This window comes from Mangifera indica, chromosome 20, assembly GCF_011075055.1.
Source record: "Mangifera indica cultivar Alphonso chromosome 20, CATAS_Mindica_2.1, whole genome shotgun sequence".
Taxonomy (NCBI): domain Eukaryota; kingdom Viridiplantae; phylum Streptophyta; class Magnoliopsida; order Sapindales; family Anacardiaceae; genus Mangifera; species Mangifera indica.
In genome coordinates, this window is record NC_058156.1 from 10,797,784 (window position 1) to 10,824,879 (window position 27,096).

The 27,096-nt window shown below is 32.5% G+C and overlaps 5 protein-coding genes across 15 annotated transcripts; 1 reads left to right on the forward strand and 4 right to left on the reverse strand.

Annotated features, from left to right (window-relative positions):
* The first annotated feature begins 617 nt into the window (after positions 1–617).
* On the forward strand, positions 618–2,718 carry LOC123203936 (reticulon-like protein B9). The gene is given in 6 exon segments (XM_044620425.1): positions 618–744; positions 966–1,146; positions 1,985–2,012; positions 2,014–2,132; positions 2,234–2,301; positions 2,384–2,718. Coding segments are annotated over 6 exon segments (687 nt in total). The 3' UTR covers positions 2,548–2,718.
* A 2,439-nt stretch (positions 2,719–5,157) lies between these two features.
* On the reverse strand, positions 5,158–8,459 carry LOC123203935. Of its 2 annotated transcripts, none has more exons than XM_044620423.1 (4): positions 8,158–8,459; positions 7,481–7,876; positions 5,947–6,361; positions 5,158–5,616 (listed from the first exon to the last, which is right to left on the reverse strand). In XM_044620423.1, the coding sequence occupies exons 1-4, from the start codon at positions 8,399–8,401 to the stop codon at positions 5,415–5,417; spliced, it is 1,257 nt and encodes a 418-aa protein (XP_044476358.1). In that variant the 5' UTR covers positions 8,402–8,459; the 3' UTR covers positions 5,158–5,414. The 2 variants fall into 2 exon arrangements, with proteins under 2 accessions (XP_044476358.1, XP_044476359.1); XM_044620424.1 differs by having other exon boundaries at positions 8,171–8,309.
* A 792-nt stretch (positions 8,460–9,251) lies between these two features.
* Positions 9,252–10,551, reverse strand: LOC123203940. Its single transcript, XM_044620438.1, has 2 exons — positions 10,281–10,551; positions 9,252–9,530 (listed from the first exon to the last, which is right to left on the reverse strand). Exons 1-2 carry the CDS (start codon positions 10,480–10,482, stop codon positions 9,412–9,414), a joined length of 321 nt encoding a protein of 106 aa, XP_044476373.1. The 5' UTR covers positions 10,483–10,551; the 3' UTR covers positions 9,252–9,411.
* A 6,599-nt stretch (positions 10,552–17,150) lies between these two features.
* Positions 17,151–19,746, reverse strand: LOC123203937 (dihydrolipoyllysine-residue succinyltransferase component of 2-oxoglutarate dehydrogenase complex 2, mitochondrial-like). Of its 10 annotated transcripts, none has more exons than XM_044620430.1 (5): positions 19,560–19,746; positions 18,488–18,639; positions 18,249–18,348; positions 17,734–17,778; positions 17,151–17,606 (listed from the first exon to the last, which is right to left on the reverse strand). In XM_044620430.1, exons 2-5 carry the CDS (start codon positions 18,496–18,498, stop codon positions 17,229–17,231), a joined length of 534 nt encoding a protein of 177 aa, XP_044476365.1. In that variant the 5' UTR covers positions 18,499–18,639; positions 19,560–19,746; the 3' UTR covers positions 17,151–17,228. The 10 variants fall into 10 exon arrangements, with proteins under 10 accessions (XP_044476365.1, XP_044476364.1, XP_044476363.1 ...); XM_044620429.1 differs by having other exon boundaries at positions 19,472–19,746; XM_044620428.1 differs by having other exon boundaries at positions 18,488–18,687; positions 19,472–19,746.
* Positions 19,747–20,602: 856 nt separating this feature from the next.
* Positions 20,603–24,847, reverse strand: LOC123204349 (putative receptor-like protein kinase At3g47110). Its single transcript, XM_044620951.1, has 4 exons — positions 23,986–24,847; positions 23,690–23,761; positions 21,123–23,123; positions 20,603–21,050 (listed from the first exon to the last, which is right to left on the reverse strand). Exons 1-4 carry the CDS (start codon positions 24,845–24,847, stop codon positions 20,698–20,700), a joined length of 3,288 nt encoding a protein of 1,095 aa, XP_044476886.1. The 3' UTR covers positions 20,603–20,697.
* Positions 24,848–27,096: the final 2,249 nt, after the last annotated feature.

A 27,096-nucleotide genomic window follows, 5' to 3' on the forward strand; every position in this document is an offset into this window, starting at 1 on the left:
AAATTGATGGGATACTAGGTGCTCAACAAATACTTGTCATATGACAAATATGTGTTGTTTATGGTACAATTGTCAAGGGGTAAGGTTAACCTGCACAATAATTAAGTTGTTATTTTTATTACTATTATTATCATTAGGCCTCAACAACCTAAAAAGAAACTTAGGAATTGAAACTCATCATATAAATATAAGTAAAAAAATATAAAACAGAGGGATTATTGCCCTCAAAGTAGCTTGAATAGTTAAAAAGGAAATTATATGTATAAGAAAACATGAATTTAAGTTTTCTCTGATGATATATTAAGATTGAACTTTTAACTTACTGATTCAATGATTGTAGACCAAAATATCTAGGGAATTTTAATTTTAATATTATTCCAAAAGAATTGTGCAACTGTTGGCCAATATTTCAAAAGCATTCATCATAAGAAAGGAAACTTTTTGTAATGGCAGGAATGCAAAGCATTAGCAACCTTCAAAACTAAGCCAAAGCCATTCCTTAATTCTACATTGCACTTGCTTAATTCTTCCAACATTCCTAGGACTCTTCTTCTCCATATACTCAAACAGGTGCAAATGAACAAATATCATCAGCACATACACCAATTTAAACAACAATGCCGATTTATTCATCATCGTCAGACTCTGAAAACGAAACTGCACAGGTATCAAGAACCGGACAGCGGCCAGTAAGGCTTTTTGGGGGACAAAGGCCAGTACATGCCGTTCTTGGAGGAGGAAAAGGTATGATATATATACATTTTTATTCATTTTGAAATCGCAACATTCATGACAACATGGTGATAAATAATTTTCCTGAAATAAATTCTTAGTTGCGGACATCTTGTTATGGAAAAACAAAACAGTATCAGCCTTGCCGTTTATATATACATTTTTATTCATTTTGAAATCGCAACATTCATGACAACATGGTGATAAATAATTTTGCTCAAATAAATTCTTAGTTGCGGACATCTTGTTATGGAAAAACAAAACAGTATCAGCCTTGCCGTTGATAGGGATGACAGTGATATGGTTTCTTTTTGAGGTTTTTGAGTACAATTTTGTGACTCTTCTGTGTCACATTTCTATCACAGCAATGCTTGTGGCCTTCATATGGTGCAGGGCTGCTGAATTTTTTAAATGGTATATCTTTCTTTCTTAGATAAACTTAATGCAATTCAATAATATTACTATCAGGTAACAACATTTGAAAGTATCCAAAAATCACGTTTTTCTATTAAAAGAACGGAACCTTTTTTTTAATTATATTGAAATATTAAAACTTTCAGATTTTTCTATTTAAGTTACTAAACTTTCCCTATTTTTTTATTAAAGATATGGAATTAATCACTATGCTTCCAAAAAAGAGCAATGATATATATGTGTACTTTTGGTAAACAATATGAGTATATAAATGATATATCATCATGTGATTAATGTTACTTTATCTTTTATTCAAAATTATTTAATTACATTATGATATATCATCTGTATACTAAAATTATGTACAAAAAATATGTATAAATAGTTTTGTTATCCAAAAAATGCACAATACGCAGTGACAAACCTAAGGAGGGCAAAAAGTGTCCCTAACCTCTTTAGGTTTGAAAAATAAGTAGTTACCCCATTAGTTTAAAAAATTAGTTTTTCAATTCCTTTTAGAGTTGAAAAATTAGTATTTTTAAAAATATTAAAATAACCTCTAAAATTTTATAGCAACCCTTCTTAGGTTTCATTATTTATTAATTGTCTCTTATATTGTTATTTTTATTCAGTTTTAACCACCTTTGACAATTTTAATTGCGCTTATTCAACATCTTCAATAATAAATAATGAATGTTTGTGTTTTCAATTTGAAAGTTTAGTTCTTTTAATAGAAAAAAATTTAAGTCTTTCAACAAAAAAAAAAAGTAATAATTCGAACTCCAAGTGTTGTTATCCTGCTAATGTTACATCACATTTTTCGTGTAAATTGTTTCAGGAAACAACCAAACATTCCTGAAATAATATTGATTGAGTGAATCGGCATTCCGAGAAGCAATGTCAACCTTCCGAACAAGATTCAATTATCTGGTAACAACGCTCGTCAACATTGCCTATGGAAAAGATCCAGGACTCTTCATTCTGGTATATTAATCTGCATAATTAACTACTATTAGTGTCATTAATTAACTTAATTAAATCATATTACTAATTACAATTAATTACATCTTATGTGTTCTCTCCGGGCAATTAGTTTTCTCTACATATTGTCTGTGGTGGGAACTTATTTCAGTTTCCTAAATCTCCTCTATCTTGGTAAGTATAAATTTAATTTCACCTTAATTACTTTACAGAATTTGATTAATGTTCACGATTTAACAATTTGCTCTGTCTAAAGGTGTACTGTGCTTGGAAACATTGCCGTTTCTGTACGATCGATATGAGAACGAAGTTGATTATTTTCTTGTGGACAAAGGGATGGGAAAAATGAAGAAAATGTTCAAAAGGTTTAATTCCAGGGTTCTGGATAAGATTCCAAGAGGGCCAGTGAAAGAACATTAATTTATTAAACCTGAAAAATTTTATTTGTGAGTAACAGTTATCTGTTCTTTACATTCAGAAATACCTGTGTGGGTATTGTAATTGTAGAGATAAATGTGTAAGTATGATACAGAACTCGTGTTCTTCTGTATCAAACAATTCAAATTGTTCAATGCTATATGAACATATATTTTAATGGTGTGGGATCTGTGTGTCTTAAACTGTTAAATCAAGGGCAGTGCTGTAATTTGCCGATGTAGGGTTTTTTTAGTCATTTCCTGGCCACAGCATATGGGTCTTTTTCAATAATTAGTCAATAGAATTCGGAAGAATTCTAACAAATGTTCACATATCTCTTTATTAGAGTTTGTTGTGTTTTATAAAATCTCTTTTATTTTTTCAATCTCAAGAGAGTTTTCATTGAGAAATCTTGTTGTATTTTGTTAGATTAAATTAATCGTGTTACACAAATATTCAACACCTTTTCATTAGTCAGCTAATTATAATAAAGTAGTTAATTATGCACTTAATTATATCAAAGTGGGGCACCTTTTGATATAATATGAATGTAGTAACTGATCTTCCTCTCTTTAGACCTTACAGAGCACCCGTATTAGAGTAAATGAATCGTGTTACACAAATATTCAACACCTTTTCATTAGTCAGCTAATTATAATAAAGCAGTTAATTATGCACTTAATTATATCAAAGTGGGGCACCTTTTCTCATTCAAAAACTTAATTCAGATTAAAGAAAACTAATTAACTGAGAAGGTTGAGTGGCACTTTATAATGCAGCATGGAAACACAGACAGAAGTTATAAAACACATGGAAAGAGATGAAAAAATGAACATTGTGATATTGGCATGATCCAATTTTCATACTTAACCTTAAAAAATTCCAATTTTCAGGTTTATATTATAACCCTATTCCACCCTTTAAATTTTCAAATAATGTTAATTTTTAAAATAATGTTCTTTTTTAAGAAAGGGGGTTATTGAACATAAAGAAATGAAAAATCAATAAATAAAATGAATCTATCAATTAGGTTTACCTTAACTTAAGTTTGATTCATTAGAGCCCGTTTGGCTTGAATCCATCTCTAACAAGTCCCATTTTTCATATTGGAAACTTTTTCAATTGTTCAATTTTTTACTATGAAAATTGATTGGAAAAAGATTTTAAAAAATATAAGTTCTCATTTCAGAGAACAATTTACATCCGAAGCCTCTATGTGTCCCAATTTCTTTCTGTAGGAAAATCCACAGCAAACCAGACATTCTTCCTCCATCTTTTACAGAACCAACCATATGTTATAATTAATGGGCATTTATCTCTTTTTATGCTAAGCTGTATTCTGTTTGTTAGGTTGCAAAAGTATGAAAAAATTATTGAAACATCATAACCCCAATGACCAAAATAAGGAATTAAATTTTATGTAATGCAGAACTGTTACAAAATTGATGAGACTGCAACTTAGAACTACTGGTAAAACTCAGAATTGAACTAGAAGCTTGCCTTAGACACTGCAACTATTTATGCCTATTCATCATTCTATCCTATTTTCTTTGAGCATCCAATTCCTTGATACAGTTACTATGTGATCTACATGGCAAACTATCAGAATCAATATCTGAAAATGAAGAATATGTTGCAAACATCTTATCTGAGCCACAACAAGCCTTATGAGTTAATCGCTTCGCAACTTGCCATCCAACCATGCATGGTAGCTTGACGCAACACCACAAGAGAGAAAGAGGGCAACAAATGCACAACATACAGGCACTAAAAGCAAACTCCACAATTTTCCCACAGCATTTGCAAATTTTTCTCTCTGTAGAAGTACAAGAAGTATGAGGCCTTTGTTTCATATGTTTATCTGGGTATTTTTCCTTTACTTGGTCTTCAAGGAGAAGTCTGCTTTTTTTCATTTTTTGCTACTGTAACGAAACTGCATAAAGATAATGCTACTATCAACAGTTTCATATTTTTGGATTTGGCGATGTATGAGCCTGTGAAAAATCCCATCCTAGAGAACCTGGGAGGGTTTCTTTTGTCAGCTTTATGAATTTGCAGTTTCTTCTTTGCCCCATTATTAGACTTGCTGTTTACTTTCGCACAACTTGGCACACAAGTCTAAGAATGCTTGAGACACGCTTGATTCCCCAAGTATTGCTGCACCTTTTATTTTCAGTGCTTTCATACTTTCTAAGTATGGCATCTTGACTCTAGTCCAAGTCATTTTATTTTGTAATAAACAAATCTATGCAGAATCTTAGCTAGCTGGAATTCTTTTCTTCACTTGTATATTTCTCTTTTTAACTTTCATTTGTTTAGTTTTCAAATAGATTCTTGCAGAATGTCACATAATGATAGCCCTCCCTATCTTTAACACTGCCCTTCCAGGATCAAGATTCTCTCTCAATCTGAACTTGATCGATAGCACCAATTTCTAGTTGGTTTTTACAGCAAAAAGAATTTTAAAAACAATGTTACTTGACTACACTCCTTAACTTCAGAAAGAGGCACTGTGCCATGAAAATACAACAGATCTATAGCAACTTCATAATTTTTTCAAGCCCTTGCTCTCTTTGGCACCGCCTTAGTAAAAATCTATATTGAAGAATAATATACATGGAAGAATCCTTTTAACTTAAAGAACAAATAATGACATTGCATACTGCTAATAAAAAATGTATCTTTGTGGTTAATTAGCCACCAGGACTGATATCAGCACGCAAAAAGGCATATCGATGCCAGCAAAAACTACAGGAAAGATGTTATGCCCATAAAATTGCAAGAAACAGAACCTGCTGCAAATTCATATCCAGAAATTGGAAGTCCTTAACCCTGGAATTTTATTTCTCCATGTGATTGCTATTCAAATCTCATGCATTCACAGAGTTAGATCCTTGTGACCTCATCTTCTTGACACGCAACCTTTCCATAAATGCTGGATTAGCTCTGAGTCTGTCCTTCACATAAGAAGTTCGAGCATCCTCCGCCATCTTGTTTGCTTTCCCAGCTTCCTCTATCAGGGAAAAGAGAGTCCTAAGGCAATCTTTTCGGTTTTCCTCTCGGTGTTCAAACCTGCAAAAGATATCATTTTATAGATATATTTTCAACTGCACACAATGCATAAGATGCTGCCACCAAGTTTATCTGGGAAGTATCATTATTGTTAAAGCTGCAGTAGGGCAGAGTGTCATTTTGTGAAGTATTATATTGTAAAAATAAAAAAAAATAAAAAAACAGGCCAATCTTTCTCAAGGAAAGGACTCATTTGAACACAATACCAGAAAACTTGGCAACAGGAGCAAAGTATTTTTTTTCTCACTAATTTCTCAAGGACTGACACTATCAATGTAAATTTTCTTTTTAAGAAAAAATGTGATAATGTTAGTGAGTTATTGACTTTACCTCTCACTGGTGATAGTAAGCTCATCTTTCCCCGGATGATACCTTTTCCCAACTAGTTCTCTCAGCCGACGGAATTGATGTTTTGAAAGGCCGAGCTCTTTCACAGTGACAGACATTTTTACTTTTCTGTTTTTGGGATGCCAGGCATCACCACCAGGAGCAAAAACGGCCCGTGTTTGCCACCTCAGGATTGGCCCCTCCCCTGGTGGGTCCTCAATGTCCTTCTTCGTGTCTGGCTCTGCAGTTAAATCAAACTGTGGGGGACCCTCTGCGTCGACCTTTTTCATGTATTCAGATACTATCTCATCCTCAAACTTCTTAAACAGCTCATATGCTTGTTCAGGTTCAAGCTCCCCCCTTTCACACATATCCCCCAGCTCATTGAACTTCTCCTCCACATTTTTCTTGATATCATCTGGCAAAAAAATTATAATTTGAGAAAAATCCAGACAATGCAAATACAAAGTAGATTAAGCAACTACCATGTCATAAAAATTTGAAACTTAGCAAAAATATATTTTCAAAAAAATAAGCAAATACTTTCATGCAATCACAAAATTAGACTTATAAACTTCTTGTCAAAAGAAAATAGTTTAATGGGATATGACAAATATATAGATCATGGTGGAAAATAGTACAAGAGCATGATATGGAGGAGAGGTAAAAGCTGCAACTAGAATCACTGAAGGTTACACGAGAAGATGGAAGAGGGATTCAAAACAGGCATTATTCTCAGGTACACATATGTGACTGGCCTCACAATGGACACCCATCATGTTGACAACAGAGAGATTAACAATAACATCAGAAATCTACAATTCATTATATCAATCTCTTCAGAATTCACATTCTGATTGACACAATGCACTACTATTATTAACAAAAAGATGTGGAATATGACAACATGCCATAGATGTCTTGGCTCCCTCTGATGACAGCATGACTCCTCCACATATCTCATCTTTTGCACAATAGATTATAGCACGTTTTCATTGCAGATACAGCCTAAGTTACCTTCTTGTCTTGTAATATTTTTAACTACTTAACCTTTCCCCAGCAATACTAGTCAAGAGTAACCCCATAGTTCATACTTCATAATTTTCTTCAAGACCTCACATTTTTAGATGGCCAAGGATTATGATAACCATTGAAGTAACAATTACTAAACTGCGAGATCCAGGCAATGGTTGAGACTAATTGAAAGGCTTTCACAGATTCCATCTATATCACGGCATGTAATACTATTAAAAAGTCCAATTGATTTTAATAGTCCTCTCAGGAAGTTTCTATTGTTTCCCATATATGTCTTTCAACAAGCATATTGGCATTATTGCATAAAAAATTGCTTGTGCAACACAACATCCACTCTGAAACATCACAACCATTCTCAGAAACATTTTGAAGCAAACCTGAACAACAGAAAATCATTGAGAGTTGTTAACGATCTACAAAAAAACAATACAATAAACACCTTGTTTCAAGAACCACATAATATGAGATGTCATTGCAATCAGAAAGTCACACAAAGAAGTACCTGGCAGAAGCTTGTCCCAGCTAAGCATATCCTCAAGAATGGCCTCGCATTCTCTCGTGTCTTTCATATACCCATGCTGAACTGCTTCACTAATCATCTCATCCCACTTCTTATCATCCATGTTGAAGTATTCATCCTTCACCATCTTCTTCATAACATAATCCCTTGCATTATACAAATCATCAATCTCCTCATCAGTCTCATACAACTCCTCAAAATCTGATTCAAACTCTTTGTCCTTGACATCATCTAATGGTTTCATCTGCAATTCTTCCACCAACTCATCATCTGTCTCATAGTGCTTCCCTGTCAACTTCCTCTGTAATATAGCTTCAAGAATAGCTGGCAATGCCTCTTCATCTCCTTTAAAATACTTCTCAATCCGCATTTTTAGCTCTGATATCAAACAACGAACTCATCAAATCACATTTAATTTAAAACCCAAAACTCCAGTACAACATTATTTCAATATAAGCTTCAGTTTTTTCATAATAGATTTCAGAAATACGTAAATAAATCAAACCCAGAAACCTTTAATAAATCCTAGTGAAAAAATTCACCAGAACAAGTTTCGGATTCAGTAAAAATAAATCAGACCCAGAAAACTAGGTCTCTAACTTTCCTCCATTTTCCCACCAAACAAACATATTTAAAACACAAAATATAAAATTTTTTACCTTTGTTACTCACATCCGGAACATCGAGAGATACGTCCTTCTTCTGGGTTTGAGCTGCCAATGTGGATTCAGCAACAGGGGCCGGGAGGCCTTGGTCATTGGAGGAGTCATTTGAGTCGGCCCAGTAGAGTCTGAGTGGACACCGAGCCGAAGCAGCGAGTGGGAAGATTGCTGGGTTAGGGTTTGGACTGCGCAGAGGGTTTCGAGCAAAGAGAGAAGCATTTTTCAGCAGAGTTCGTCTCATTGTTGCTTGCTAGGGTTTTAGATGAAGGGGTTTGTGAATTTTATCACTAGCTTAAGGGCTTGTTTGGCTGGATTAGGGGCTTTCCTTTTTTTTTGGTTTATTATTATTATAAATTCTTTATAAATCTCTACATTTTTAAATTGCACAGTATCAGATTTAGGTTTTAATTATAATTTGAAAATTATTTGATAAGAAAAATTCATTTTTCGCTTTGATTTATTAAGCAAAATTAGTGATTACCATTGCATTTTCCATAAGAGTGGATTTGAATCGAATCAAATTCAAATTTAATTTGATTTTTATGAAACCAAACTTCAACTCATCTAACTTGGTCCAAAGAAACTCAAACTCGACTCGTTTCAAATGAGTTAAGCTCGAATTCAAGCTTTAAGTTCCACTTATTATTAAAACAATATCATTTTAATGTATATTAATCGAAATAACACTGTTTTATATCAAATTTTTAAGGTTTGCAAGCTTTACGAGCCTTACATTGTTAAAACTTGTGTTTGAAATTGAAAAATATTAAACTTTTAAACTCAAAGTTTTTTAAACTAAACCCATTCAAGTTAAGCTCAAGCTTGAACTCGAATAAACTTGATTCATATCTACCATAATTTTATCTATGAATTTAATTGTTTCAAAATTATTCAGAGTCAATTTGCCTCTTTTTTTAAGAATAAATTCATACAAATCGGGCATTGATACGATGAAAAGGTTGATTAAGGTTTTGATAATTAAATAAAAATTAAATAATATTAAGAATAATGTTTATAAATATGAAATATTATTCCTAATGATTTTACATTTATAAATTAAAAACAAGATGAGTATAGTATGCATCAAAATCTAACAAAAATGTCAGTGGCCATAAAAATGAACAAAACAATAATGGATTATACAGTACAGATTGCTGGATAACTCTTCTTTTCAATCTTGCTCAGAATCAGGGTCTTCTTCTGCATCTTTGGCATCAGCTTCATCTGAATTTTTGTGTCAAATTTCTTCCATCAATTCTCATCACTCTCTTCATGCTTTCCTGCTAACTTCCTTCTCAATATGGCTTCAAAGATTGATGGGATTGCCTCTTCATCTCCTTCAAAGAACTTGTCTATTCTCCTTTTAAGCTCTATTTGCAGAACAATTTCACAATGAATCAACATACATGGTAACATAGAGCTTCATAAACAAGTACAACAGAGAAGCAGCCATGAATAAAAAGAACACACGACTCCTTGGAAACGTTTTGTAAGGAAGCACTTCTGACAAAAATGGTTTTTAACTGAAGGACTAACACATCAACCATTTTAAATAGAGATAGCAATTCAGTTCGCGAAACTGGTTTTCGGTACAGTCTCCCCCATAAAGTAGAGAACTCCCCAGAAAAGACAAGACTAGAGACCGTAGATGACTAAAATCCCAGTAGTCGAGACAGGGATATATACTCTCCGACCAGTCCCGTCACCTCACCAATTTAAGCCCTCTCTTACATATTCACAAAACTCTTATATCCTAATAAATATTCTTTTTTTTTTTTCAAATGAAGAGAGAAAAATATGGGGAAATTTTCCTTGATGAAGAGGGAGAGGACAGTGATTCTCTGTCATCTCCGCATCGGAGAAGAAAGGTTTCCTGCAGAAAAGTGAATAGGGATTAAGGCATTCGCGCCCATCTCTAACTTCAAGTTAGTTTTTTTTTTTTTCCTTCCAAAAAAATACTTCAGGACGTGCTTTTAACGGTTCAAAAGCAATTTAAAAGCTCCCAAACACACCTCTAGATTATTAAAATAAAAAACATTGAAAACCCACAAGTAAACTTGTTATTTCTCCTCTCTATCAACTTTCTTGGCAACCAAACAGAGGATAAGTTCCAGTTTTACCTTCGTTGCTAACGTCCTCAACGTCTCTGGCGCCATTATTGTTCTGGGTTAGGGCGAAATTGGATGATTTAGACTCGGGTGTGTAAAACCTGACTGTGGGAGGGGCTGGAGACCCGTGTTGAATAAGTGAAATTGTATGACTGGCGTTAAATTTGGGTAGGAAGAGAAGAAAATTGCGAGTGTAAAACAGAGCTCGCTTCATAGCTCCTTAATCCTTGCTAGGGTTTTAGTGTTCAACAATATTTAATCAATTCCAATTTTTCTTTAGGAAGACCAATATAGATATGACACAAAAGAACACGCAAAGAAGCAAACAGATTAACCTGACTGTGACCGGCCCAAATATGCTACTTCTGGGCTAGACATGCCCTGGAAAGAACTTTCTATGGGTTTGGTACTAAATGATAGCCCTTGATGGTCCTTTAATTTTCATATGAATTAATAAAACTACATTCACATAGTTTTAAATGCACAACTAAGTATATATATTATTTTTTATTATATAAATAAATAATTTTAAATTAAAAATAAAATAACATCTAATTAAACTTAAGATAAATGTGGTAATCAGATTATCATATATATTCTTTGTCACATCACCATTGGTAATTAAATATTACTGTAATATTTTATTACTAACAAATCAAATAAAATAATGTAAGTAATAAAAAATAAATTATTAAGATAATTTTCATTAACCATAAACCAAACGACCCCTTAGAACTATCTTTATAAGAGTAGGAATCCTACAAGAAGTTGATTACTTGTAAGAGTTTTAGTAATACTCTCTACTAATCCATTAGTAGTGTTATCTGCACACAGTTTGAATATACAATTAAATACTTATATAATATATCATCATATAATTGAATGTTTCTTTATCCTTAATTTAAAATAATTAAATCATATGATGATATATCATTTATATATTCAATTATTTACTAAAAACTATAAGCATTGCCCATCTATTTAGTTGTGAATATTCTAAAAGCTTCTAAAATATTATGTAATATATTCTCTTATACTTTTGGGTTGTCTAGATCAAGTTTAAATCAAGCGTCTATCAACAAATTAAGCTCGAACATCACCGAACTTCATTGAGACGTAAAATAATATTTGAGAATACTATCTAATATTATATATAAATAGTCATGCTTGAAGTTTTGATTACGGCGAAATAAGGGTTATTTTTTTTATTTTTGTACTATAAAAATAAATCATTACATTGAATCGAAATCAATTATATTAAGTAAGAAAAAATTTAAAATTTTTTAACAAAAAACTTCACCTAAGTTAGAATATCACATTAGACCGAAACCAATCATACTGAACAAAATAAATTGTTAAGCCAGTGACTGATCTCACAATTACTGAACCAAATAACTTAAAAGTTTGACCTTGATATATTATCAAAAGAGATTTGAATCATTTATATTTTTTTATATATAAATTTTTTATTTTATTTATCACTTAAACTATTTTTCTAACAAATATAATCATTTGGTGGATTTGGAAATACTTGATAATCCCAAGTGAAAAAAAGTTTTTTTTTTTAAATGGATATATAACAAATTTCGAAAATCTTCTCCACAGGGCAAATATATATATAAAATTCAGTATAGAAAAATGGACATATTTGTATGGAGAAATTGTTTCTTTAATCCCAAGACATGATTTTTGATAAATTTGAAGCGCGTGACGTGACGAAGGGTAGGAGGAATTCCACAATGAGGGGGCTATTCTATTCGGAGTTCCAAAATTCTTGTTGGCTTTATCGCAAAAGTCATAAATAATTTATTAATATTTTATTGGTGGACAGCTGATTTTCCTGAAAGAGACAATTGCCTTGATTAGTGGTATCCAATCCAAGCAAACGTTTTTTCCTTCTCTTTTCTTTTCTTTTCTTTTCTTGGGACCCAAACAAACAAATCATGCAAAATGTGGCAGCTTGAATTATGAGATCAAGGTCAAGCTCTCGCATTCATCATTTTGCCTTGCAATTTCACAGCAATTTTAAGCTTTTCATTCAGTGTAGATTTTGTTGTAGCCAGCAAGAAATTTGTAATTCAATCTTGCTTTTTTTTTTTTTTCTTTCTGTCATGCATGTTTCTTCAACAAATAGTCTCCCACCAAGAAAAAGAGTCTTTAGGGTTTAGGGTAAACCCTAAACCCTAAACCCCAAAACAATATTCAATCATATAATGACATATAATCTATATACATAACTTATGTATAAAAAAATGCCCACATAAAGACATTTTCTATGTTGTTAATTTTTGTTCATCAAACTTAATATTGATAACTAGATTGGAGAATATATATAAATTAAATAATGAGTAGTTTCGATTATAGTTTGACTTTAACGAGTCAAATTCCAAACTCAAACAATTTCAATTTTTTGAGCTTAAACTTGATTTATGATCAATATTAACATTAAAGTACGACCGATCCTAATACTAAAATTTATCTCTTTAATAACTTTTTTAATGATTTCTTTTAACAATATTTTAAATCTTTTTTTTATCAATTCTTTTTTTATTATTATTCTTCTTTTTCATGAAACATTGTTCATCAATTTTTTTTTTAAAAGAATTTTTTTTGAATTAACCTGTCTTTTGAAGATAAAATCAATTATATTGAGTAAATTAAATTTTAAATTTAGTAATTAATTTCATAATTATTAAATCAAATAAATCCAAATTTTATTATAATTTATTATTAAAAAACTTAAATTCATATATTTTTTGGTTTTTTAATATAAATTTTTCTGTAAATATTCTTTTTTTTTGTCATCCACCCAAATTCGAATAGGTTCTTTTATAGATTTTGCTTTATTTAAATCCACCCCAAAGCTTAAATGGCTTATGCAAAAAAAAAAGTCTAGTCAGTTTGTCACTTTGTATAATTAAAAAATAATAAATCAAATGGAAAGACACAAATCTCCATGAATTAAAAAAAAGAAAAGCAAAGGGGAATGAGTAGAAGGAAAGAAAAAAGAAGTCAAAGAAGAAAGAGGAAGAAGAAGAGTCATCAGGCTTGCCCAACGAACAAACAAAACTACAAACTCTGCTCCCTTCAATTTTTTTCTACACGCATCTCTATAAAATAATAATTCTGTTCATTTTCAGATTTTTCATTGGCTTTTGCTTTCCCAAAGTCTTTTTTTAAAGAATTTTCTGTCTTTTTTCTATTTTCCATGCTACTCCACCTCAATCACCCCGCTTCGCTGGCCACTTGAAAATTGAAATGCCCCTTTCAACTCTGTTATTTAAAATTTTTTTACTGTAGATTCATCTGAAATAATAGGAATTTAAAATATATGTTATTTTTGGCACAAATTATTAAATTAATATTCTAGATATGAAAGAAGAATTGACTTGACTTGACTTGACTTGTAATTTAATACATAACTCATAATGAATTGCATGGCTACTAACATTGGCATAAGATATGTATAAGTATGAATTGTAAAACTTAGGTAAAAGGATTATTTTCCAACCCAAAGTTTACTCTTTTTTCTAAGATTCATCAATTATATTTTAAAATTTTAAATATTTATTTATAGGTTATTAAAATTAATAAAATCAATTAATTTTATGAATAAAATTATTATTTAATCAATAATATTGAAAAAAAATAAAAATTTATCTTATTTTTCTCTTAAACATTTTTCATATAACACAAATTTATTGTTAAATTGTCCAATTATAAACTTGTTACGGTTTAGATACTCTTAAATTTATGTGTTGAGTTTATAATTAAAAATTTTTTTATCATGCGATAATACATCAACTTGTTTATATCAATTAATATACAAACGTTTGCGTATGGAAGCTTTGATTTTGAAATCCTTTTCTGGCTTGATAAATTCCAACTCAAGCATTGGTAGATTACAAGTACTAATCTATAGTTAATTAGGCCATTTCTTCCTCACCCACCTTCATCTACCTTTTCTTAATATTCTAATTACCAAAACCCATAAAATTGAAAAATGAGTAATACTATAATCTTAATCAGTGTTTTTTAAATCAGATCGGATTAGTTGATTCAATCGGTTCAACCGTTATAATCTCATTCAATCTATATATAAATATTAACTTGTTTAAAATTCGATCAAACCCAATAAAACCGTTAAACTAAAAAAACTATTTAAAGCTAACAAAATCGGATTTATATAATAATACACAACTTTTGTCTTATTAAAATTTAAAAGAGTTACAATGTGTAAGATTTTGATTAAATTAATGGTAAGATTGTTTAATTAATGTATTTAAAAATATGTTTTAAAAGAGTTACAATGTGTAAGATTTTGATTAAATTAATGGTAAGATTGTTTAATTAATGTATTTAAAAATACACACTTGGTTCAAATTTGAGTCTAGCCAATCCCATGATTTCAAGATCGTTAAAAGCATGTGCTGTTTTGGTTTTGCAGGCACCTGCCCGATAAGAGTGATTTGAGTACAATTCTTGATATTCTTAGGAATATTGTCACTTATGGCATTGCCATGGAGATTAATCTCCTCAAGTGTTGGAATGTGTTTGCAGATATCTGCTGGGAGACTGCCGAATAGGCCACTGCTTTCAAGAAAAATAGACTCCAAAGAAGACATGTTTAAGATGCTTGACGGGAAGAGACCAACTGTAAATTCAAGATCCAATCAAAATAGACTTACAACAAAGCTTAGTTCTCTAATTTATCAAAATAGACTTACAACAAAGCATATAATTGTTAATTATATGCTTTTTTTAGTGTCGGACAAATATATGTTGTTTATAATATAATTATCGAGGGATAAGGTTTACCTACACAATAATATTAATAATATTTATTATTATTATTATTATTCAATCACCTAATGAGAAACTTTATAAACAAAACTCATTTCACTAGATTTAAGATTTGACCTATTCGATGTAATTGGTTTTGTCTCTTTGAAAGTGATTCAACTCAAACGAACAGTTTAGATGAAGTTTCTAGTTATAAAAAAAAAAAAAAAAAGAGATTACTTATAAAATATTTAGGGAATTTTATTTTCAATATTATTCCAACAAATGATGCATATATAAAATTCCAAAAATGTTGATTATTCCATGCAATGATATTCATAATCACTTTAAAACTTATTATTTAATATAAAAATCCTTTTAAATTAATCAATTAAAATTGGGTTTTTAATAAGTTGATGCGTAGGCACTTTAAAAAAAAAAAAACATGCAATGGATTGATAATAATAAATCTAAATGCAACTGGCAGGCTCAAATCCTCCAAGGGAGACTACAAAAGTAATTGCATCCAAGTATTGAAGTGGGCTCTCCAAGGGGCAAAAACTATATTAATAATTCTCACAATTAATTAGGAGATCAGAAATTGGCATCTCTTCTTTCTAACGCATTGCCTTATTTTTGTAGCTTTGTTATTCCACATAAGGAAGCAGCAATGGCATGCTGTGATGAAGTCCATCCACTAGCTAAGGCCTGTCTCTGTTTTGTCAACCTAAATGTGCTCTTTCAAGTCCAAATGGTGTAATTTTCCAAGTTCATTTGGCAGATTGCCATGGAAGTTATTGTCTCTGAGATTGAGATGTGATAGAAAAGTGAGATTTCCCAGGTGTGGGGAAAATGGTGCCTCGAAGATGCATTGATGAAAGGTCCAATGCCGTGACTCTTCCATGGCGGCCATCACAAGAGACTCCAACCCAGTTGCAGACTGGAGTAGACATGATGAAACAGTGTACAAGCAACGCTGAAACAAAACAAAATCTGTTGAGAATCGCCATTGATGTTGTAAACTCAAAGTTTTGTTGGGTTTAATGAAATTTATCAGATTCGACTCCCATGTGGCTACAATCATGGATTTATAAGACTTGAGAGCAGAGGTTCTGTTAATCAGCGAAATCTTTGAAATTGAGGAAAGCAGAGGTTCCATTAATCAGCAAAATCTTTGATATTAAGGAAAGTATTTACATACTTTTAAATTGGATTAATGGTTTAACATTTGCAGAATTTATGTCTCTTCCCGTTACTCATTACTTTGTTGTTGTTTTTTCACTGACTCATGTAAGCAATAACCTTTTATATTTTAATTATATCAATCGACATATTTATTTATAATTATATTTATAAATAATTATATTTATTTTAAAAACACCATAGAACATTTTTAATAATTTTCAGGAAACCCTTGAAATTTTTTATTAATAATATTAATATTTTAAAAAATTACAATTTACCCCAATATATTTCATTTTGAAAAGGATAAATAAAATAGAAAAAGTTTATGTAAAATGAACTTCTTACAATTTTATTTAACGAAATTGACTAATGAAAGTGGATAACAGGTGGGAACATGACTTTTTCAAACTTAAAAGTAGATTATATCGTTTCAACAAACCTTGGATGGGAAATAGTCTTTGTCTTTAGGCCTTGTTTATTTTATATCAAATCAATTTGAAAACAAAAATTGGTATGGTTGCAAAAATTTGTAGATGTAATATTATTCATTTTAGAGCAATATTATACATATCTACATTTGTATACATAAATGAGTACATATATAATATGACATCATGTGATTAGATATTACTTTATCATTAATTTAAAATTATCTAATCACTTGATTACACATATCAAATTTATAATTTTAATTTTATTGTTCATTTTATCATGTAACCAACCTTTTAAATAATCGTTGTTACACATTTGATTTATGTTTATACTTATTTTTATATTATATGCAATTAGATTTGACTATTTAAATGATGTCATATCATTAAATACATTTAATTTACGAATATTTAATTTATGTTTGCACATTTAATTTGATTTCACTTCATCCTTAATTCAAATATCTAATTAAATACTTAAAACTCGATGCATATAATATTTTATTAAATTTATATATTATTTTACATGTTTCTACCCCTTCCATACGCATTTCAGTTGAATTCACAAGAAATTGAACATTTTATCCCTGATTCTTGAAAAGTAGATAAACTCATAAAAGGGAATACAATGGTCAGTATTTAAGAAATAGATATAAGTAGGGGTGAGCAAAAAAATCGATCCAGAACCAGAACCGATGGGTACCCACCCTTCGGTTCTAGTTCTTACCCAGAACTGGCCTACCCTGGGTAGGTTCTGGTTCCATTTTTGAGGAACCGCTCGGTTCCGACTTCTCCTCTTTATCTTTTCAGCAAGAGATGGCTTACGAGTAGCCCACTCTGGTATTTTCTCCAAGGGAGCAACATGAGCTACACCTTCACCAGACTTTGAAATGATAGCAATTTTGAAACCTGGTTCCACAGTTTCTCCTTTGGCTACAAGCTGCAAGAAATTAGAACATAGAAGCTAGCATCAATATTAATAAATCTAATCACAGCAGAGATGGGGGAAAAAGTAACCATTGTGCAAAAAGCTAGAAAAGTAATAAGAATAGACATTTTAGCATTACCTCTTTAATCACAACTGCTTCTGGACTTGCAACATCAATTGTTACCTGACAGGAGATTAACATTACAAGTGTTAAGAAATGTCCCAGTTTTCTAATTCACTGCTAAAAGGCAAAGGAAATCCTAGATCAGATGCACAAAACCAAGTCTTGGCTTGACGAACCATTACAAACCATTACAATTCAACTTTCAACAATTAACTGCAAGAAGCAGCAAACAAACATTGCCACAGAAATCAACCTCCACGGAAGCGATTAAAAAATTCATTCACCCGGAGCACAAACAAACTCAAACTAAGGCCTAGTAGATATGAAAAGAATCAAACCACAAAGGTTGTTAGAAGAAAATGAAATACCAATGAAACAACTTTTCCCAAGAAATACAAGGACATTTCCAGGCCTTCCAAAATCACTAATGAAGTCTATCCATAGATTATCACAGATGTAAAGAAGGCTGTTACAAGGGCAAAAAAACAAAATTATACACCATGCTCCAACTTTAAAATTTAAGAGCTTACCACTTGAGATGTCTCTAGCAGTTCACCAAGCTGGTGAGCATGTGGCACTTCATCATTCCCCTTATCCAGCATGATGTACTCAATAAATATTTTTTGCTGACTGAAAGTTTAAGATTAAAAAATGAGTTAAAATCTGAAATATTTTGCAAAAAGAGAGAGGGAGAGTCACAGAGAGAGAATTGCAAATTAATTTTCAAGAAACATTTGCGAATCAATTGCCACCTATTCTTTTGTCATACATGAAGTGCATTCATAAGTTTTTCCAGAGGAAAAGCTTGAGCTGCAGGCATTATCTGGCAACAAACTCTTCAACTGGTGCATGAAGGGATACAGCTAAGTTCAAACCCGGTAGATCACTATGAAGCTTATTGATAGCATGAACAATGCCAACCTACACAAAGGTTAGATGCGATTGGCAGGCTTGTAAGTCATGTGCCTTCTGCATTTATAAGCCATTACACCATTTTAACATAATCAATGTAATATTTCTTAGAGATTTGCTTTGACAGTAGCTCCAGCCTATTACTCCTAGCAATAGACAGTGATGGAATAAGGTCGTCCTCCAATGAACTCGACAAACATTCTCTAACACTAGCCTAAAATGAATGAGACATTAAAAACTGGCACTTGAGGTTCATGTATACGCACAGATTAAGCCACAAACCAGTGAAATGATATTACCCAAGTCAAGTAAACTTAAGACAATCACGTATAATTAAACATTATGATCACATAGGATTCAAATCAAAGATTCTGTTGTTAATAACAATGGGAAGGAAAACAAAAAGCTATAGACAAAATTCACCTGCAATATCTTGTCCATCAAATAAGCCACTATAAATGGAACACTAAGCCAAAAAAAATACAGAGAAAGGCAACTTACAAAAACAAACACACTACAAAAAGAATGTTATAGACACTGAAAAACTCAAGGCTGGGAGAAGCCAACCCAGCAGCCACAAACCATTCCCTTCCAAGCAAAAACACAATGAGGAATTACAACAGGAGAAGCAACACCACTCTAGCGGAAAAAAAAAAGGTTTTTTATCAACTAATTTGAGGAAGTTTGAGATGTAAACACTCCAGTTGTTTTCATTATACTTATTTTTCAATCCAGGGGAGGAGAAGCAACACAGCTCAAGCAAAATAACTTCTATTGACAATAACGAAATAACTCTAGTATAAATTGAAAAATGGAAAATCATAAAAAGTCAAAGACGAACACAGGATAGGAGAGATGCCAGAGAGAAGACGAGTTCCCGTCGAACGTCGTCAATTAAATTATGAAGACAAACAGTTCGATGCACTAACGATTCGAAGACGAGTTCTGGAGAGCTTGCTGAGATTTTGAGCACCGGAGAGGAGACGTTGGAGAAGAGAAATTTGAGATGCCGGAGAGGAGACGACTTTCAACGCCGGACTCATGAACAGAAGAAGCCAACATTTGACAAGTAGTGTAGGTTAGGGATTTTGACAAGTTCCGGAGAAATTTCAGTATTAAATTTTATTTTCTATTAAATATTATTAAATTTTGATAAAAATATTTGAATTGGTTTTATAGTTTGAATTTTTTTTTTCTATAAGAGTGGATCCAAACCGAGTAAGTTAAATCTCAAAAGCTAACTCGGTTTGATTCAACTAAGCTCAAATCTGTTTAGTTTTAATTCGAACCAAATTTGATTAAAAAGTTTTGAAACTAAGAGAAATTCAAGCTATGAGATGTTCAATTCATTATTAACTTCGATTCGAATTTATAGTTTAGATTCATAATTCGAGTTCACTTATAATTTATTACTGAAATCAATGATTTAAATTCATTGCTCAAATTCTTCAAGTTCGCAACCTGTTTAGAAAAGACATTATTTTACCGACTGTTTAGATAAAACAACATCGTTTGTTAATGAGCTACAAACTAAAACCGTCAATTCAAATTATGAATTTGAGCTGAATTATTTTTTATTTAAATCGAACTCAAACCAACCTTAATTTTAGCTCGATGAACTCAATCTAAACTATTTTTTATTCATGCTATTAAACTTGAGTCATGGGATGCTCAGGTTCAATTCGATTCATATACATGCCTAATTTTTTCTAAGCCTATAAAACTAACAACGACAAGTTTATAAGTTTTTTAACAAGAAATTCAAAAATCCATCATAAAAAGTATAGTTTTGTTTAGTATTAACGAGAATATAAATACTCTGATTATTTAGGGTTTAGGGTTTATTTTTATTTTTTATTTATGTTAGGGTTTAGGGTTTAGGGTTTAGACTTCATTGATGTTGTTTAAATAAAAAAGATGAAGTCTTCTTCTATATTTCTCTTTTTAAACTATATTGTATTTGCAGAATTCATTATTCAAAGTTTAACTAGATAGATAATCATCAACTAAAAAGATCATAAACAACAAACTAAGAGCATAAATAACATACATCACAACACCATTTATTTAGGGACCTCCCACATCTTGTTGAAACTGCAATTTGATCTTCTTGAGTTTTGCCAAGGCTTCTTTCATATTAATCCTTTGTTCAGATGACTCTATTGTACAATTCAAAGCCAAATTCATGATGCTTAACATGCAATTCACTTTCGCAGCAAAACCATCTTCCTCTCTTAACAAATTACCATCCATAACTTCAATTACTGCATTAGGCAACGATGTCTCCACCAAGTTCTTTAAGCTCATTTCTTCAACAAACATCTCATCTGTGGGCTTCTTTCTTGTGAAAGTTTCCATCAACAAAATGCCAAAACTGTAGACATCTCCTCTTGTTGAGACAATTCCCATTGATCCATACTCTGCAAAGTTAAATTAAATTCATCATAACAAATAAATAATATTACAATTGAGATTTAGAATTGAAACATCACCTGGTGCCATATACCCCAGAGTCGCTTGTGTAAGGGTCCATGTCTTCGAATCTCCTTCGTCTAACAGCTTGGCAATGCCAAAATCACTCACATGGGCAACCATATCTTCATCCAACAAGATATTCTGAGGCTTCAAATCACAATGGATGACTGGTGTTGAATAATCATGGTGGAGATATTCAAGAGCCGAAGCAACATCTATCATTATGTTCAACCTTTGTAGCATATCTAGGAAATAGTTGTGAGAATACAACCACTTCTCAAGACTACCATTTGGCATGAATTCAAGTATCAAGGCCTTGAAATCGGCATTACAGCAGCTGCTCAAGATTTTTATGAGATTTCGATGGCGAATGTTGCGCAATATTTCACATTCAGAATCAAAGCTTCTAAGTACTCTCTCTGCTCGCAAATAAAAAACTTTTATTGCAACTATAGTTCCATCTGAAAGTATCCCTTTGAACACTGAACCAAAGCTGCCAAGACCAAGCAAGTTGCACTCGCTAAAATCATCTGTGGCTTGTTGAATTTCTAGATATGACATTCTTCTCCATGTTGCTAAAGGTAACGAATCGACTCGATCAATTGAAGAATGTTTTCTTCTTCTATAATGACACCTTGTGAAGACAAAGGTTACAATCACTGTCATTAAAATTGACAGAACTGAAGGGAAAATGCATTTCATTACTAGTAATTTTGATCGTTTGATCATGTCAACCTTGCAAAGAGGAACCCCTTGCCTAGGCGAACCGCACAATGCGTGATTTAACAAAAATGATTGAGCAGAAAATGTTTTGAAAGGACCATTGCTAGGAATTTCCCCTTGTAAATTATTTACAGAGACATTGAAATTTTTGAGATAGGTGAGCGCCTCCAATGATTTGGGAATTTCACCTGAAAGACTATTGTTTGAGAGATCCAAGGATACCAAGCTTATCAATGCCCCAAATGTGTTGGGGATGGCACCTTCAAATCTATTGTCTGCCAAAGATAGAGTTTCAAGAGCTTGAAGGCCCCCAAGGGTGGTGGGAATATTTCCTGACAAGAGATTGTTTGACAAATCTAGATCTCTCAAGACCTTCAAACTCTGTATACCTGGAGATAAAACACCACTCAATGAATTTGATGACAAGTTTACCTGTAAGATATACTGAAGAGTCCATAAGGACGGGGGAATGCTAGAGTTAAATTTGTTGGAGCCTAGCTGCAGATCTCTTAGAGAAGTCAAATTCGCCAAACATGTTGGTATTGCCCCAAAGAGCATATTATCATTCAACAACAGTTTATCTAACATGTGTAATTGGCAAAGCTCGTAAGGAATGAATCCCAAAAAATTATTTTTATTTAGCCGCAGACCTTGGAGATTCCACAAATTTCCCATCGATGTTGGAATAAATCCACTCAAATCATTTTCCAAAAGATCGAACTCTATCAAGCTATGCAAGTTACCCACCTGCGTAGGAATGCTGCCCCTGATCTTGCAATTACTTGCAACAAAAATTTCAAGAGTTTCAGATAAATTGCCGATTGAAAGTGGTATGACGCCATACAGTGGATTATGATCCAAACATAGAATCCTTAGTTTCCTGCACTTTGTCAAAGAAGACAGAAAGCTCCATTCTGCAGAGGGAGATTCAGTGGTGAAGTTATTGAACTCAAGGTTAAGACGTTCGAGGTATTTCAAGTTGCCAAGTGTATTTGGAACAAGCCCAGAAAATGAGTTCGCGGACAGATCTAGCACAGCGAGCTTGGAAGCATTGATAATGGAGGTGGGGATTGTTCCAGTAAGTTCATTAAACCCTATGAAAAGAATTTTCAAGTTGGGAACCCCCTGGCCAATGGTTGATGGTAGATAGCCTGAAAGGTTATTCCCAACTAGACTAATATATATTATGGTTGAAACATTGAAGATTGAGACTGGAATTACACCACTTAAACTATTGAAATTTATAAATAGACCTTGTAGATTTTGCAAATTGCCTAACTCCTCTGGAATTTTGCCTGCCAAAATGGAAACATTGAAACATATTTTCTGAAAAAAATATAAGAAACAAAAACGTGTAAATACATTAAAATTTCAAACATTGGTAATGTGATTCCAACAAGATAAAAGTTAAAGAAGGGCCATTTTTTCTTTTTTTTTTTTTTTTTTTTTACAAAGATGCAAAGTTAGTAGACAATCTTGTCCTCATCAGGTAATATTCACAAATATTTTTAGCACCAAATCTTGATCTCTTTAGGTAATATTTACATTTTACTTTTAGTACCATACGGTACATGTAGTAGTGTTGCTTTAGCATCTTAAATTATATTTATATACCAAAATTATGTATTAAAAGTGTATACACATAGTATGGATCCTTGTTGTAAATATACTTCAACTAGATTAATTAACTTAATTAATTTATTATTGATGTATAATGAATGAATGGAAGTTGAGATGATATATCACCATGTTTCATCATGGTGATTACGTGTTATTTTATCATTCATTTAAAATCAGCCACTCATATGGTGAAACATAGTTTTATTGTTAAAGATTTATTAAATTTCAGAAGGGATTATACCAGCTAAATTATTGTAACTAAGAGCTAAAAGCTGTAGATTCTTCAACTTGCCAATCCCTTGTGGAATGTTACCTGCTCGAGGACAACAATTTGCAAAAACATATAGTTATTAGAGACTAAATAATATAAACATGGAGACTAGATTTTAGAGCCTTATTGACAGCCAAATTATGCCAGGATGAGAATCATAACACAACATATGTATACTAAAAAATATATCCACATAGTTTTATTAATAATGAATACACATGCCTATTAAAAGTAAATTATGCTTATAAAATATGGTGGAATCATACCTTCTAAGCTGTTATGATCAAGAATCAACCGCGTAATCTTACTCGAATTGCCAATATTTTGTGGTATGAGCCCTGTGAATTTATTATGTGCCAATGAATAAGTATTAGCCTCGCTGCAGTTGCCTAAACTTCTTGGAAGCTGGCCAGAAAGTCTATTAAAAGACAGAGTTAGCCATTCAAGTTTTGGAAGGCAATTACAGAGATCATCCGGCAGACTGCCAGACAAAGAATTGTTGCCTAAACGAAACCCTTGTAGTGAAGAACTGTTGTAGATGCTACTCCAAGGTATGGAGCCCGAGAGGAAGTTATTTGCCATATAGAAAGTTTTCAGCCTGGTGAGCTTCGCGATCTTTGGTGAAATGCTTCCTTGGATTTTATTGTCGCGTGACCACAAGGCCTCTAGCGTAGTTACATTGTAGAGAGCATCTGGGATAGTATCTGAGAAATTATTAAATTCAAGTTTAAGGATTTGGAGTTTGGATAAGAGACCGATAAATCCCGGAATGCCTCCACTTATTCTATTGTTACCGACAGAAAAGACTCTCAGTCGGCGTAATTGCCCCAGCTCATTCGGAAGATGGCCATGGAAATGGTTGTAACTAAGATCAAGATTCACCAGGAATGAGAGATTGCCCAGGTGTGGAGAGATGTTGCCACCGAGATCCATGAATGAAAGGTTCAAGGCCGTGACTCTTTCATGGCGAGCACCACAGGAAATACCAACCCAGCTGCAAATTGGATTAGAAAAGGACCAGTTATATGCCAGTACACCGTAAGGATCGGAAGTGATTTGTGCTTTGAATTGAAAAAGAGCAGATTGATCGGTTGTTATATTCTTGGCTGTCATAGCCAAGGTAGCCATGAAACAGTGATGCAAAAACAAATAGATGCACAAGATATACCCCATTTAATTGTGAGGTAGGAGTATGAAGCAGGATAAAAGAGAGGGACAAGAACTTATATATGACTCTGTCAAAGGGAACAATATTATGCCAGTGGACTGCATACTTTCATTTCACTTTCATTTATTGCATAAATTTCTGCAACTTCTTCCCTTTTTCTCACGTCTTCACACAATTTTTCCATAGGAAGACTGAAAACAGAGGCAGCTCAAGAATAGATACGGACCCTCAAATGTTCTCACGTCTTTACACAATTTCTTCATTAGGAAGACTGAGAAAAGACGCAAGTCATGGATAGACGAGGACTTATGGATGTTCTCACATCTTTACACAATTTTTTCATTAGGAAGACTGAGAAAAGATGCAAATAAGGATAGACAAGGACCCACAAACGTTCTCACCTCTTTACACAATTTTTTCATCAAGAACACTGAGAACAGAGGCAGTTCAAGGATAGACAAGGACCCACACACATCCTCCTTCCAACAATAGTCAAGGGTAGGGGCCTTGCTTCATTTGCTAAGTTGTTGTAGCTACAAATTTGATTGAAACATAAGGGGAAAACACCAAAAGTCAAGTAACCTAGTCTAATTAAATGTGAAAAAAAGAAGAATTAATCTAGTCTAATTTGACCTAGCTACAAGGTCGAACTTGGCTCGATATTATAGTTGAACTTGAGTTAAACTCACACTCAGTCAAACTCAAATTTGGCTTGATCCAAATCCAAACATCAAACATTTATCACTTAAATCCTTTAAAACATATAATTACCGTAAATCAAGACCAAAAGTAATCAAATCGACCATGGGGAAAATGGTGTGAAGAAAAATCGACAAAGGAGGGAGATGACGAGACAGTCACCGACAATAATGAGGGAGACATCGGCGATGACTAGGAAATCAATTGAGACTAGATTTGGTTTCACATAGGAAGAATGAGTGTGGGATAAAGAGAAGGCGCAACCGATAATTTATCTTCACATCTGCCTCAAGTTGTTTACACACTCACTGTGGTGTGTCAAATCGATGGGATACTAGGTGCTCAACAAATACTTGTCATATGACAGATATGTGTTGTTTATGGTACGGTTGTCAAGGGATAAGGTTACCCCGCACAATAATTAAGTTGTTATTTTTATTACTATTATTATTATTAGGCCTCAACAACCTAAAGAGAAACTTAGGAATTGAAACTCATCATATAAATATAAGTAAAAAAATATAAAACAGAGAGATTATTGCCCCCAAAGGTAGCTTGAATAGTTAAAAAGGAGATTATATGTATAAGAAAGCATGAATTTAAGTTTTCTCTGATGATATATTAAGATTGAACTTTTAACTTACCTAATTTAGTGATTGTAGGCCTAAAATATCTAGGGAATTTTAATTTTAATATTATTCCAAAGAATTGTGCAACTGCTGGTCAATATTTCAAAAGCATTCATCATAAGAAAGGAAACTTTTTGTAATGGCAGGAATGCAAAGCATTAGCAACCTTCAAAACTAAGCCAAAGCCATTCCTTAATTCTACATTGCACTTGCTTAATTCTTCCAACATTCCTAGGACTCTTCTTTTCCATATACTCAAACAGGTGCAAATGAACAAATGTCATCAGCACATACACCAATTTAAACAACAATGCCGATTTATTCATCATCGTCAGACTCTGAAAACGAAACTGCACAGGTATCAAGAACCGGACAGCGGCCAGTAAGGCTTTTTGGGCGACAAAGGCCGGTACATGCCATCCTTGGAGGAGGAAAAGGTATTATATATATACATTTTTATTGATTTTGAAATTGCAACACTCATGGCAACATGGTGATAAATAATTTTGTTGAAATAAATTCTTACTTGCGGACATCTTGTTATGGAAAAACAAAACAGTATCAACCTTGCCGTTGATAGGGATGACAGTGATATGGTTTCTTTTTGAGGTTTTTGAGTACAATTTTGTGACTCTTCTGTGTCACATCTCCATCACAGCAATGCTTGTGGCCTTCATATGGGGCAGGGCTGCTGAATTTTTTAAATGGTATATCTTTCTTTCTTAGATAAACTTAATGCAATTCACTAATATTACTATTAAAGGAACTGAACCTTTTTTTTAATTATATTGAAATATTCAAACTTTCAGATTTTCCTATTTTTTTATTAAAGATACGGAATTCAGGTGTTCTTCTGTATCAAACAATTCAAATTGTTCAAT